The 15,321-nt window shown below is 47.8% G+C and overlaps 1 protein-coding gene across 2 annotated transcripts in view; it reads left to right on the top strand.

Moving 5' to 3' along the window:
* Ppp1r12b (protein phosphatase 1 regulatory subunit 12B) overlaps window positions 1–15,087 on the top strand; it is a 198,072-nt gene extending 182,985 nt beyond the window's left edge. For both annotated transcript variants that reach the window (XM_028764608.1, XM_028764609.1), the window contains one exon: window positions 8,944–15,087. In XM_028764608.1, the coding sequence (XP_028620441.1) occupies window positions 8,944–9,030 (87 nt within the window). In that variant the 3' untranslated portion in view covers window positions 9,031–15,087. The remainder of the gene's footprint in view (window positions 1–8,943) is intronic.
* Window positions 15,088–15,321: the final 234 nt, after the last annotated feature.

The following is a 15,321-nucleotide window of genomic DNA, read 5'->3' as shown; positions in this document are numbered from 1 at the left end:
CCCTCTTCCCCCTCCTCTCCCTCCTCTCCCTCCTCTCCCTCTATCTCCTCTCCCCTTCCCCTCTCCCCTACCTCCTCTCTCCTCTCCCCTCTCCCCTACCTCCTATCCCCTCTTCTCTCTCTCTCTCTCTCTCTCTCTCTCTCTCTCTCTCACACACACACACACACACACCTGCCATGAGTTCCCTGAAGCCCATAGGCAGGCCTTGTGTGCCATTCATGTAAGCCCCATACAAAAACTCAAAAGTGGGGGGGGGACCAAAAATGGGGACCTTCGGGTTCTTTCTTATTTCTATGCCATTCTACACCAGCAAGTACAGAAGCTCTTTGGTATTCTAAGTTGTTCTCCATCCTTTGGGTTTGCATGTTTCTATGTTCTTATCCTATCAAGCTGTGGTTTTCTAAACTAGGCCATGAGTTCATTTCTTCAATATTTCAAGAGCTTACTACACATGAAAGTATTAATTCTTAATAATCAAAAGTCATTTTCCAAAAACTTTAAAAAAGAAATTTAAGAGTCTGGAAAGATGGCTCAGAGGTTAAGAACACCAGCTGTTCTTCCAGAGGACCTGGGTTCAATTTTCCACACTCACCTGGTGGCTCACAACCATCTGTAACTCCAGTCCCGGATGTTCCAATACCCTCTTCTGGCCACCTCCAGTACTGCACACATGTGATGCACAGACATACATGAAAGCAAAGCCCATTCAAAGGGGGAAATATATAATTTATCAAGTAGAGCCAGATCATAACTGGCCCCAAATGAGTCAGTCCACTACTTTTGAGACTGTGTTAGAAATCCACCTTATCACTCAATCCCTGTTATTCTCTCCTGCCATTTACAAAACCAAGTGGAGAAGAAACACCTATAGACTGTACTGCCCTAAACAATTTGTACAGGCCTAACAGGGAAGAGCATCAGACTGTCCCAGTCACTCGACAGTTAAGTTCTGTCTGCATCGTCTTCAGATTTATGAATCTATTACAAAAGTCTGTGACTGGCTCTAAAGGAGTTGAGGAGACTGGTTGTTTAGTTCTCAGGGTCTTCATTAGGCTATCATGTATGCTCACCAACTTTTCTGAGGATCAATGACTAAACATTTGTATGAGATAGTCAGTGAATAGTACAGTTGTCAAGTCTGGGAAATCTTATCAGACATGGGATCAGTTGCTCTGTGTTTGTGCATATTCAGATTATACAGTCCAGTCTTTGCTGGAACCATCAGTGGGGTGCCATTTGTAGGTGTGACCTGCCATGCATGCTTGAAAGCTCGGTAGGCACTTAAGTCCAAAAGTGACATCATTGCCTGTTTTCCTGACACCAACAAAACACAAAGATCCAATGAAATGGGTCCATGAGATGAGCCCTCCCAGGTGTCTGGAGGGCTCTGTGGTTGGGAGGCAGTCGTGGTGTCTACCCAGAAAGGTAAGTATGCCTCTTCCTAGGAGGAACTCCTACACTAGATCAGAATAGAATTATATGACAGACCTGACAGGTGTGCATGTCAGTGTGCGCTGTGCTGGCTCTGCACTTGCCTTGGGATGTCCACATCCGATATCTTTTGACTGGTGCATACGGCACTGAGCTTTAGCTTCCTTGCCAGACCCTACCCTTCCTATCTCAGGCCCTTGCATGAGAAGGGCCCAGCAGCCACCCCTCTGTAAGCTGCTTCTAGGGTTACTTTGCTTACTCTGGAAGTACGCTAGCCAGCTTGCCCTGGGCTCCGCCCTCCTCCTCCTCTTCTCTTTGCCATGCTTGTTTCATGACTGCTTCCTGCAGAACATTCCACCAGATGTTTCCTACCTCCCTCCTCCTCTATACTTATAGCTTCCAGATTCTTCCACCTAGAGCTGCCTGTGTCCACATGTTAGACTAAGTCACTTTCATAGTTGATTGCTGTAATGTCCCATGGGGGCAAAGGCCTCTTCATATAATAGCAGTGAGTGCATTGCAAGCTTTGGTCAGATGTCAGCATCAGTGAATGGCATCAGCAGGGGTTTCCGTTTCTGCTCATGTCTTTAAACCCTTCCATGTGCTGTTATGATCTTTCTCACCTGTCCCCTCCATGGTCAGTATGCTTACAGTTGCCAGAGGTGCCCGGCAGCCCTACCTTTCCCAGGGTAGTCTTCCTCTTTGGGCAAAGAACTCCTCAGCAGTGTGTCTCTGCTTGGTTTTCCTTTTTACTGTTTCTCTCATGCTACTTTCATTTTCTTGCTGGTTCACTCCCAGACCATTGCCCCACTAATCTCTTGCTTCTGTCCTCAATCACTGTGTATGAAGTACGAGGGAACCTTTCTATCATCACTATAACCCACACCCTGCATAACAAAATCATTCCCCTCTTCCAAAAGAGCTGATAGTCTTAGTTTCAAGGTCAGTGCAGAGGGTCCTTAGGAAAGCACATAGCAGAGTTGGCAGGCTATGCTGTGATCCCTCTATTGAAGTCTTCCAGTCACTTGTGAAATATTGGGAAGACTGACTGTGACGGTTATCTATTCCTTTGCAAAACTGATGCCCCAGCGAGGCTAGACCACCACAGTGATCCAGCCAGTTCCACCATCACCTGGCATTTATGAGATCTCTGCTTTTTTTTGTTCATTTATAATTTCCAGAGTGTACATCTGTTTAAACATATTTATGTAGTTCCAAGCCTCAACACGAACTAAGGCAGAGAGCACAAGTTAGCTGTCAACTTTGTGATGTATATAATCATATATAGTAGGTCAGAGGCCGTTTGACAGTCGCAGGACCTGGACAAGCTCTGTGTGCTATTGGGGAGAACTGGAAAGGTTGATTATGCTTCCTGCAAAACAGGTTACAGGTCCACCCAAAGAGCTGACAGGTGTCACATCAGCCTTCTGACTAATGCATGCTGTATGCAGAAAGTGCTAAAGAGAACACCCCTCTGGTGGCATTTTTTAATTAAGGAAGAAAACAAATAGGGGTAGGAATCAAGTGTGAGGACAAGATGAAGAAGAGTGATGTTTGATTTAGGAAGCCTCTCCCTGCCCCCAAATTTTCAGCCCAGTCCCAGTGGCAATAAAGGAAAGTCCCCAGACTGTGGTTCTGCATGTGAATTTGTCAGAAGACCCAAGTCATATGTTGGCCTCTTGTTTTCAAGTGATCCACATGTCGTTTTGATGCTTGTGTAGCTAATCCCAGCATGCTCAGAGCTCATCCGAGGACCGCAGACAGCTCTTCCTCTTCAGGCGCATTCCTCCGTCCTCCTCGCGGCTCTGCTTGCACTCACTACACCTGCCTTTCCCATTTCCTTTCTTGCATGCAAACTAAAACCAGAAACAGAAAGTCACGTAGTTTCTTTGTCCTACTTTCCCTCTGTCTGTCTTGTCTCTGTCTCGTCTGTCTCCTTCATGTCTCACTCTCTGCAGAACCTTCACCAGCTAAAACAGATTCAAACCTTGAAGCAGATGAACGAGCAGCTGCAGGCTGAGAACAGGGCCCTGACCAGAGTGGTGGCCAGACTCTCCAAGTCCCTCGAGCCCTCGGACACCCAGGAGCTCTAGCTCCTGCCCTTCCTCTCCACCTCACCTCCCTCCTCTGCTACTCCAGGCAGGTTTTCTCCTCTTGTCGGTCCCAGAAGCCCAGTGCCCATCCCTTCCATCAGAGCCTCCATGGCCAGGTATCTGTAAAACTCATCTGGAGATGGAGTCCACAGAATGGGACATAAGAATATCCAGTTCACGGGTGGTAGTGGGCAAGCAGAGGGTCACTGTTAAGAGTTGCCATATTACCTTCTCTTCCCCTAGAGACTGAATATAGACTTGCTTACTCAGCTGCACATAGATACACAGCTGTGTATGTTTACCTGTGTGCATCCATGTACACAGATTATTTCATTGATGGGATCCTTGCCAGGTGGACAGAGAACTTTGTCAGCCAACTACAACCCAAATGTGTGTGTACCAATTAGGGCCTAAAGTAACCAAGAGCAGGAGCTCTCAAATGTGCCTGCAGGTGAGATCCTCCTGGGAGCTGTTATCATATACCGTGTATGGACCCATTCCAGTGCTCTATGGTTGGGATTGATCTAAAGCTCCCCTACTGATGTGTATGTGACCATGGTTGAGAATCACAGCCCTCTAAATCCCAGATGGAACTTAATCCAAGTGACAGCACTACCTGATGGAAAGGACTAGGCCACGCCTCCCTGAGCTTACCTCTGTTACCAGCCAAACACCATCCGTTCTACCACTGGGGCAGAGCTAGATGAGCACTCTTTACCTCCTCCTAAGTCTGCTTTCATCATCCTCCTGAAACATCGTTCCATTCCCCTCCCACGTCTCCTGGCTGTAGGGCTGTGTCCCTCCCTGCCCTGTGTGTGTGGGCCTTGAGGCAGAAGTGCAGGTGGCAGAAGTGAGCCCTTCCTAATGGGCTTGGCTTGCAAAGGAGATGACAGGCAGTGGAGCAAAAGCAGGGTTTGTTTTCAGCTGAAACCACCCCGCAAAAAACTGTGTTTGGCAAACTAGAAGCTTCCTCTGGCTGTGGATCTGAGAGCCAGGCTCTCACACAGATTGTTTTCCCATCCAAAGATAGTGTGATAGGGTCACTACTGCCTGAAATGAGTTTTTGATTTTCAGCAACAATCTAATTAGCCTTGACTAGGGCCTGTCCTTTTGTCTGCCTCCTTGCGTTTGCCTTTGAGGTCAGTAGCTGGTAACTAATACCCACTAGTACTGAAGCACCCAGGTGACTATAGGACTGAGTAATGTCCTCTCATGGCTATCTCACGGTTAGAAAGAAGATGGAAAGGGATGTGCTGCTGTGGCCAGGCAGAGAGCAGCTAGCAGAAGGTCTAACCTCTGTGTTTCAGTTGGCCTCAAACATCCCCAAAGGGTGCTAACATGTAGCTCTGTGGTGGAGCATGCTCTTAGTGTTCACCCTTGAACCCTTGGTTCAGTCTTAGCAAGCATGGGAAATTTTGACTTGGGGTTAAATAGAGACCCCCAAAGATGTCCCAGTTATTTTTGCAAGACAGTGTAGCACATGCGGCACAATTCAGTGTCCTCCTGGCACTTATTGAAGCATAGGCTGTTGCATTGCACCAGCGCATGTATTTAATTCATGGGTTACAGAGTCAGAACCAAGCCCAAGATCCCTTGGAGAGTAACGGGTTGAAGAAAAGTTCAAACACTGTTAGGTTCCAGAGTCTGCACTCTGCACCATGAGATAAGCCATCTGCATGTTTAGCACAGCCTGAACCATTTGGTAAGCATATAGCCTAAACAACGCAGGAACAGTCTGTCAAGAAACTACAGCATAGGACAGCACTGCAGCATAGGAGTCACAGACAGAGTGTACTTTTTCACTACCCTGACTGGATAGGCCAGTTTCAGCCAGGCGTGGTGGCACATGCCTTTACTCCCAGCACTTGGGAGGGCAGGCAGATCTCTGTGAGCCAGCATGGTGTACAAAGACTCAGTTTCCAAAAAAACATTTACCTACCAAAAAATTGTGTCACTACAATGTCATTGCCTGGTATATGACCTGTGATAAGGGAAAGCAAACAATGGCCCATGAGCCATGCCAGTAATTTAAAAGCAGAAATCAAAAGAATTGTAGTTGACAAATAAAATTCCTATGGAATTCAGATTTCAATGTCCAGAAATTAAGATTTATTGGAAGCAAATCAAAACTTGAGTGCCTGTCTTATCACTGTGTGTTAACTGCGAGGCCACACATAGACAATGAAGTAGTCACAGCAAGACTGTGTGGCCTGTGCTCTAGTCTAAGGTACTTTCTATTCAGACCTTGACATAAGAAGCCTGCCAGCTGACTACTATCAGGAGGAAAGAAACTGGCAGTGTGGTCAAGAGTTTAACACTGTCACCCCTTTGGAATTGTCCCCTGCAAGTCTTACCCCAGCACTGAGTGCAAGCAGCTCTACCACTCAAGCAAGGCCACTCAGGTAAGGCTTACTGTGAGACCCTCCTACCCACAGCTTGCCTTGCCCTGGCACATCCTAAAGCTTTAGGAGCCCCGTCCCTTGCTTTAACATAGTCTTCCTCATGGACTGTAAGAAGTAGTATTTAATAAAACATGTACTTGACTCTGTTTGTCTGAAGTATCTGAACATCAAACTGGCTAGACATGGAGAAGCTGAAGTCTAGAGAGTTAAGATGCACTCTGTAAAACCTCATGCTTGCAGAGTTCTTCACACACGTTCTTACTTAACCCTTGACTTCAGCTTAATGTCAGGCAGCACTGCCCCCTCCCCCTCTCTTTGAGCATGGAGTCTATGTGCCCCTTCCTTGGTCTCTGCATGCCACGGGTACTTTTTTACATTTTCTTTTCTTTTTCTTTCTTTTTTTTTTTTTCAAGACAGGGTTTCTCTGTGTAGCCCTGGCTGTCCTGGAACTCACTCTGTAGACCAGGCTAGCCTCGAACTCAGAAATCCACCTGCTTCTGCCTCCCAAGTGCTGAGATTAAAGGCGTGTGCCACCACTGCCTGGCCTACATTTCCTTATGATGTTAGGTGTTGCAGCTATGAAATTGTCTTATCCTCTTCCATGGCCTCCAAAGAGTTGAGTTCTTAATGAGGAAAAGAAAATCACCAATACTGAACAACTTGTACCTCCTTTTTAAAGCAGCTCAATTCTGATGAATAGAGAACACAACCCACAGCTTCTTCTTCATACCTGTGCGGTCCTACTAGGAAATAGGGTTTTCAGGGCCTGGAGGGGTGGCTCGTGGTTAAGAGAACTGGCTGTTCTTCAGAGCATCCTAGTCTGATTCCCAGCATACACGTGGTCTCCCAGCTAACCATGTAACTCCTGTTCTGGAGAACCTAATGCCCTCTTCTGGCCTTCACAGGCACCAGTCACAGACACACGTGCAGACAAAACAACCACAAGTCCCACCCAGGCAAGCAAGCCCCAGACACGGAGCATTAGAGCAGAGATGAAAGATGGCCTGGGCAGAGCTCGCTGACTGAGTTTCTGAGCATCCCATTCCGATAGGCATGAAAGAGGCTACCAGAGCTCCTGAGCCACGGAGGATAGGCTCAAAGATAAGCTCTTCATTGTAGTCTTTAGATTGCAGTCTTACTGCTGAAGTGTGGAGAGGACTTGCCTGCTCTCCCAGATTCACAGGGAAACTAAGTGGTAGCAGAGGTCTCCAGTATTGCAAGTCCCCTCACAGATGCTAGTGCTTCCATGCCTGTTTCTTCTGTCAGCCTCTTCCAGGCCCATCGGAGGGAGCAGAGCACTTACTATTCCTTTATAGCTACAGACATACAGAGAAGTGGTTTGTCTGAAGTAACAATTCTCAACCTTTCTAATGCTGTGACCCTTTAATACCCTCATGTTATGGTGACCCCCAACCATAAAATGTTCATTGCTACTTTATAACTATAATTTTATACTGTTATGAATAATAATATAAATATCTGTGTTTTCCTATGGTATTAGGTGATCCCTATGAGAGGGTTGTTCAACTCCCAAATGGGTCTCAACCCATAGGCTAGACCCGCTGGGCTAAAGCATGGTGGATCACTGATGGTGACCACTCCTGAATTTGTTTCTGAGCTACAGGTGCCTTGGTGTTTTTTATTTCAATCTATAATGAAGAAATGGTCTTTGGACTTAGGCACATGTGGGTATACTTTCATCACTGGTGCATAACCTCATAACTAGCTAACTGCTGTAGACGAGAGATGGACATCTGTTTCCTCATTTACAGGAACTGGTTCCTGAGGAGCCAGTAAGACTCTCAAACACCTCACTTGTAGATGTTGTTTTTTCTTTGTTCCCTGACATGGGGTGTGGAGATGTACACACTCACACTTGCACATCCACATATGATCGTATGATGTAACCTGTATTGTCTTTGTGAGGTTGGGGAAACAAAGATTATATTCCTTCAGGCACATTTAGATTCTCTACTTTAATAGCAGTGCCAGGGTCTAGAACTACGTGGGCCTTGTGACTCCTGGGCCCAGGCTACCCTTTTCTGGAGGCCTTGCTTAACTGTGGGTCCTGAAAGTTGGAATAACTAATCAGTGAAAGGAGGGGTGTCTGCATAACAGGGAGGACACAGATCTCTGGAGCCTTTGTTGTGAAAATGTACTTACCTTCTAATCCCAGTCTGCTACTGGAAGGCCCACACATGAACTGTAGTTCATTAAGATTTTTCAGATGTACAAAATATCTGTCAAAGTGCCTGATCATGTCATAAAGACTTGGGTGTTCAAGCTGGAACTCAATTTTCCTGTGTTCTTTGAGTTGAGCAACAATGTGTGTCGTGTTCTGAGATGGAAGAACTGACCGATGGAATCTCTACTCCATCCCTCTTCCAGAAGCCTCTGCTTGCCAGAATTTTAACACCATCCACTGAAGTGCTGGTGAAGGCCCCTGGGCCCTGGGCATAGCTGTAAACTTTCTGGGTGTTAATGTTGAGAACAGGTGTGTATAGTATGACCAGTGAGAATCTGGATGGATTCTAGTTACCAAAGTCAGCAGGATGACCTTGGTCATCTTGACCCTTGGCAGAAAAGCCAAGTTCTATTTCTCGGCTTGCATGTTGTTCTTGGGTGGGAAGCTGTGCCATTTAACTCTTAAGGTCACTGTCTCTCTGACTCCTTGCTGAAGTCCTTCCCTGTGTACTCAGCAGCTGCTCTGGCAGTCTACCTAGATTCTGTAGGCTATAGGTGAGTTCAAGGGCAGAAACAGTTGCAAAGAGCTACTGGCTCTACCTTATTTCTACAGAACTGTAGGCTATGTGTAATGTGAAGCTGGCTCAAAAGATGAGCAGCTGTGTTTTCCCTAAATATTTACATTTCTGACCCAGTAAATAGGAAGATTTGAGGGGTTTTATCCCTGAGCAGAAGGGTAGTGACAACTTATCACATAGTGGTCAGGAGGCCCTGGCAAGGTAAAGGCAGCCGTTGTGCTGGGCTCTGACACACCTTTCCCTCTGTCTCCACAGGTGTTAACAGAACTGAAATCTGACAATCAGAGGCTGAAGGATGAAAATGGTGCCCTCATCAGAGTCATCAGCAAACTGTCCAAATAGAGGAGGTCAGGTCTGGGAAGAGGGACAGCATTTGCTGCCCACTCTTCGCTTCCAGCTATAGCCTTCTGGCCAAAAGACGTGAATGTTCCTGAAGGAGGGCACCTCCCTGTGGCCTCGTCAGTCACCTCTGCACTGTACATTGTCTCTGCACTCTCCATGCCCATTCCCCCACACCTCTGTCCTAAGTTTTACGACAGTTTTAACTGAAGCATGATTGTGACCATTTGAAACAATCTGGAGAAAGCTTTGTGGGGTACACCAAGCTTAGCTGTGACCCCAACTTTCTGCTGCTTTGTCCACATTGGTTTTGGTCCAGATATGTAAGGCTTTGACCCATAGCCTTTACACTGACCCACTGTTCTTTATATAGGTGAGTCTTGTGGTGGCCACTCTGGGGTCCTATCTGGGGTGCAAGAGAAAGGGCAGAATGTGGAGCTTTCTCTGGTGGGCCTCTGGAGCTGTTGGCTTGTAGTCCACAGTGACCCTGTGCTGAGGCTGCTATTCACCACTCAGGAACTGACTTGTTTCTACTTTCCTACCAGTAACCTAGGAACATCGCTGACTAGTCTTAACCTGATTTCTCCTCTCCGCAAGGCCCAGACAGCCTTGGACTCTCTTGTTCCTTTTCTTGCTGTCCTTTGGTGATTTCTCCTCCCACCCTGATGGCATAAAAGCTGAAACCGAGCTCCTGACCTCAGCTGTTTGGAAACTCCTCACTCTGCTGTCTTGGTGCCATGACCCTGCCCTGCGAAGTTAGAGGACGGCTTAAGGTTTCAGCCTGTTGTTCATATCTCCCACTTGTCTGCTTACAAAATCTTTTCTGAACTCTTCAAGTTGTACAAGTAGTATATATCTCTAATCCCAGCACTCGGGAAGCTGAGGGAGAAGGACCAGGAGTTTGAGGCCAGCTACACAGCAAGACCCTCTCTCCAGACAGAGCAAGCCTGGGTGTTGAGTGCTCCAGTTTGCCTTGCTTCCTTTGGCTTTGTTCCCTTTTCACTCAGACCCTGCTCCTAATGAGAAGTCATTGCAAGGAGGTCTTGGGGACAGCAGGGGCGGAAGCTAGACTAGAGGGTGGAAGCAGGCCAGAGAGACGTGGAAAGATCTGAGAACACTTGGAACACTGCGGAGATGGTGGTAACTTGCTTTCTGGTGGTCATATTCAGGGAAGAGATCCCTTCTTAGAAGCCAACAGGAGAGGTGACTGCTGGGTAGAGACTGAAGATGAAGAAGAGTACTCATGGACTCTTAAGAGCGGCAAGCCCCAAAGATCATCTGGCCCAGCGTTCTTGTGACTTCCTGCTGCCATAACTCTGACCTGTAGTCAGCCTCTGGGAGCTATGCATGTCTAACTTGAAGTTTGGGCACCTCTACTAATTTTTTAACTAATAGAAGGTGAGGTCTGCTGCTTTCTGCCAGGATAGCACATTAGGTGTGGGTGGGTAGTGGTCTCTACTTACCTAGTCCCTTGAGTCCCTCTTCAGATGCCATGATTTTGATACCTGTCACATCTTGACTACCATCCTCTAGAGTCTAGACAAAGCAGCCGTTTAGCTTATGCCTCAGCCTATGTAGAGTACTCTGTAACTCCAGCACACAGTTAAACTGCTAGCTCTTGTTGATGATCCAGTGCAGATGGGTACAATGTGGATTTTGTAGGCATTTTGTCCTATGGTTCACATTAAAGGACACGTCCTTTAACGCCTCATTGTTTGAGGGTTGCTAGTGAAGTGGACCATTCTAACACTACCTCTGTTAGTTTCTTTCATGAGGACGCCACTGTCCTTTTTGGTGGCTCTTGCAGACGTCGTGTGCTCTTAAACAGATGTTGTAATTCAGGTCCCTGGTACAGAATGGGAGCTCTGTCTCCTCTGACACACTGACTCAGCACATGTAAGATCCTCTTTCCACTTCAGCCTGTTGTGTGAAGACTCGCATGTTGGTCTGTTCTCTTGTGAAGCACTGAGCCACAGTGCTCAGCCCCTGTCTTCTGCTCTAGGAAGCATTCTCTTCTTCCTGGGAGATGTCACCAGGATGCCAGCCACTGACTCTCCTAGCATGGGTTCTGGATTGGGAAAGAGGGAACTGTTGTCTCATTCTTAGGAAAAGAAGATGGGACTGTAGGAAAGCAGTCCGCACCTCCTCCATGCATAGGCCAGGTGAGGGTGTTCAGAGCTATGCCTTTCGGTCTTTTGAAGCATAGGGAAAGTGCTCGAAAACTCACACACTGGCATTATACCTGCTGCTGTACATGGCCTTCGTGTTAAGATGCCACCTCTTACCAGGAAGGTTTCCTTGTGACAAGCTTTTCAGTCTCGGTAGTACTAGCCTCTGTGGCCAAGAACCCTTCAGAGCACACATGGTCCCAGGCCATTCCTGGCAACTCCTTTCAGGCCACTAATTTTATTAGAAGCATTGTGAATTTAGTCTCTTCCAGAGAAGAAAACTCCATTTCTTCAAAATCATACTGACTGAAAGACCCATGAAAGACATGGCCTCCTGAGGCTAGCTCTTCTGTGTGTGCAGTCTCCTTTTCCTGTGTAACTCGGCCAGTTACACACCGTGGGTCTCCCCAGTGGCCACCAGCCTCACCTGCTGGCTTCTCGTGAGTAATCCCATGACCAGAGCTTACTGTTCCACTGCAAGCAAGCAAGCATGCAGGAAGGACTCAGCCTTGTCACACCAGTCTTCGTGGGAAATTAAGATAGGGACAAGAGCGTTCTCATTCATTTGACACCTTTCAATACCCAAGCCACCTCTGAGGGTAATGACTGGTCAGTCCAGAGAATCTCTGGCTGGAGTTTGCCTGCTTGACTTTCAAGGGGTTCCAAGCCTTTCCAGACAGTTCCTGAAAGTGCTGACCCCAGCTCCATCCCAGTCTCTAGGGGAAGAGCTATGCACATTCAAGGGTGTTGCCTCTAAAGAATCTGAAGAACAGCCCTATCTTGGAGCCGTGCCTCCTTGTGAGTGTCCAGCACTGGGACATGTTCTCACTCTGCTTTCTCTGCCTCAGCCCCTGAGGTGCAAGGATTGTTCAGTGGGGTTGCTGGCAGCTTCCACTCAGGAAGTACAGGAGCAGTCTGCAGGCCTCAGAAGAGTATAGGAACCAGAGTGAAGGGCCTCTCCAAGCCATGTCCCTGGGGGCTCTGCTCTCTGGTCCTTTTGCAGCAGAGGGACAGCTCCAACCATTGCTTACATGCCTTTTCAGTGGTGGGCCCTGTCCAGATCCATGCCCAAGTCTAGCTGCCGCTCAGCTGCCACTCTATTCTGAAGATAGGTGCAAACCCTCCAACAGTCCAGGTCCCCATGACTCAGGAGTGAGGCAGCTTTGCGGGCAGGGTACTTTCAAGTCCTCTTGGCTTAAAATTCTGTCATGTATTCAAAGATGAGGACTTTTTTTACACTTAGATTTCTGCTTCAAAAATGGCTTAACTTTGAATTTTCAAGATCAGTCTTGCTTTCTTCCCAAATTCAAGCTGTTTAAGATTGGCCTGTCAAGGTCGACCTCCCCTCTGTGCTGGAAAGTGAATTTAACATTGAAAGCAATTGAACAGTGTGCTGTGATTGCCTTCCTTCCTGGTGGTTAGGTAAAAATATTGCCAACCTGCAGAGGTGGAGATTGGAGCTCCTGGAACGGACAGAGCAGTGTTTCAGGCCTCCGAGGACGCGATGTACATCATAGCAAACCAGCTGCTGCTGGTAGGTTTGCTCAGCCACCTCTCCCAGATGTGACCAGCGCTGCTTCCCAGTACCCAAGCAGCAGACTTTATGCTTGGCACCAACTAGTTTCTAGTCTTGAGCTCTACCTTGAGCAGCAGGAGAGCGTTCCTCCGGCTGCTGTTCAGGCTCTTTCACAGGAGACACCAGGGCCACATAGCACAGAATGGTGCCCAGCTCTAGCCAGACACCTATGCTTGGGGCTTGGATGTGAGGAAAGGGGCAGACCCTGAAACTGGGTGCCTGCTATAGTGGGCAAAAGGCAGGAGAAGGTCTGAATGTGGAATGGGGAGAGGTCGGAGCCTGCGAGAAAGGGAGCCAGGCTTTTGCACCTGGAAGTGTGTTCTGTCTCATTGAGTTCGTCCCTCAGCTCCAGCTGAGCGAGATTTTAATCAGCTCCTCTAATGGGTATTGACACTGCTCGGAGCAGTCGACTCTGTTAGGGACAACTATTGATTGCTTGTGTTCTGATTAGATTGGAAAAATAGATCAACTTCATTATAGCCCAGAAGCTGTCATTGTCACAGCTACAAAGAAATGAAGTGGTCTCTGAGGGCTGAGGAAAGTCAGTTGGACTCCTGACAAGCCAGAGAGTAGCTGAAAATTGCATCCATGTCTCCTTGAGAACTGTGGTTAAGGGTCACAAATCTCCTGGGGTGCCTGGACACCCACTATGGCTATATGGGAGAGGAGGGAATACCTAAGCCATGGCACTGAAGCACATCCTGGCCTTACCTCAGCAGACTTGACAATGTGAGGGTCTCTTCAAGCCTGGGAGTACACCACAGCCCACACCCCCACACACACCCTCACACACCAGGCTGAAGCTTTCAAAGAGGTCTGGCATTTCTTGATGAGAATGGGAACAGATAGTTTACCCAGTGCGCTCTGTCTCAGTGCACTCGGGCTCTTGCTCCTCACACCCCCTCCCAGTTTCCAAAAGCTCTTCTCCCGCTCCTCAGCTTATCTTCCAAACTAGGAATCTACCAGAACGACATTTTGTTATTTTGCCTCTAGATTTTCCCCTAATGTTTCCAATAAAATTTTGCTTGGGTGGCCCCTTAAGGTGTCACCAAGATGCTAACCTAGGGCCCTCCAAAATAAGCACACCCTCCCCATCCCTTCCCTCTCAGCTCTCTCCACGGGCGCGCCTTAGGCCTTGCTTTTCTACACTTGGACTTGATGGTGCTCAAGGGAAGAGGTTTTCCATTAATCAGCCAAGAGTCCTGGAAGATGTTCAAATGCCAACAGCATTTCATTCCACCCACTACCCATGGCTAGCCCCTTCCACTTTCAGAACTCCCTGGCTGTGCTAGTGGCCCTCACAGACCAGACTTGGCTTATAGGTCTACACGACTCCTCTGTATCAGCGTCGTGTCTGCTCATTCTGTCATCCCTGAAAGATGTGACTGGTGCCAGCTTACGGCAGAAGTGTTTCCCCTGCACAGGCTGGATGAGTTTGTCTGCATAGTGACAGCCACTCAGCCAGGCAGGTGAGAAGATCCACAGGAGGCCTGACCAGGAGAAGTCAGAAGAGCCTCTGACATGCTCTTGAACCCAGTGCTAAGGATCAGAGCTTGGCTCCTGAACAAGGGACACTCGGGCTGGTACCAGCTTGATTCTCTCCAGAGTGCATGTGTCTGTGCTGTTCTCATCCTACTCTCCTGAGACCTCGAGCAGATTCCAGCTTATCCTAGGATGGGGGACTATGTGAAAGCAATTGTAGGTAAAGGTACCAGAAGCCCAGTACATGGGAGAGGATTCCTAGAGGATGCACCATCCAACACCCCCACCTGTCCACTCAACATCCCTTGAGCCCTAGGAAGCTCAGCCCTCCTTCTGGCTGGTCCCTTCAAGCAAAGCCATGATTTTCCTGAAGAGGGGAGCATTGTGCCACGCCCTTTCCCTCTGCAGGGTTGGTGGTTCAGACCCCAGCATTGGCTTGACAGTTTTCTTCCTGGCATGTGTCCTCCGCTCCAATCTTGGTCACCACTTCAGCGCTAGCATTTTGTATTTCCTCTCTCCACCCTTCACCCACGCTTAATGCACCGAATGGAACTGTTTGCCAGCTGAGTTGTGTGGATTAACTTGAGTCAACTGTAAATACACCTGGAGGTTCCTGAGGGCGGAGCCAGACTGACTTTCCAAACTGAATGTATTTTTATGCAATTTTGAGTGGCCTTTTTAACCCTGAGATGAATGGATTTGTTTTACTGGGTGTTGTTATATAGTATTAAGTATTCTGTGTTTGAAAGTTTGAGAATAATATTCACATCTATATGATGCCTGTAAACACAACAGTATTTATAAATGAGTAAATAAAACTGTGTTTTAACTTGGTGCCATGAGATTGATAGACTCTCCCATTCACCAGACAGCCCCCAGCAGTCGCCTCTGAGAAGTCTCTGCCATAGGCACCCACAAGTCTGTAGTCACCACTTCCCCTTCCCAGGGAAGGGCTCTTGGAGCACCAACATATTTATTTCCTGGGTCAATTGGCAGTAAAGAGTGAAGGCTTGGAACAACCCTAAGAAGAATACAGGTTCCCGGTGCCTAAGAAGGTGGCTGCTTCTT

This window comes from Grammomys surdaster, unplaced genomic scaffold, assembly GCF_004785775.1.
Source record: "Grammomys surdaster isolate TR1022 unplaced genomic scaffold, NIH_TR_1.0 145, whole genome shotgun sequence".
In the NCBI taxonomy this organism is placed as follows: Eukaryota; Metazoa; Chordata; class Mammalia; order Rodentia; family Muridae; genus Grammomys; species Grammomys surdaster.
Note: the sequence above shows the minus strand (reverse complement) of the source record. Positions and strands in the feature narration are given on the sequence as shown.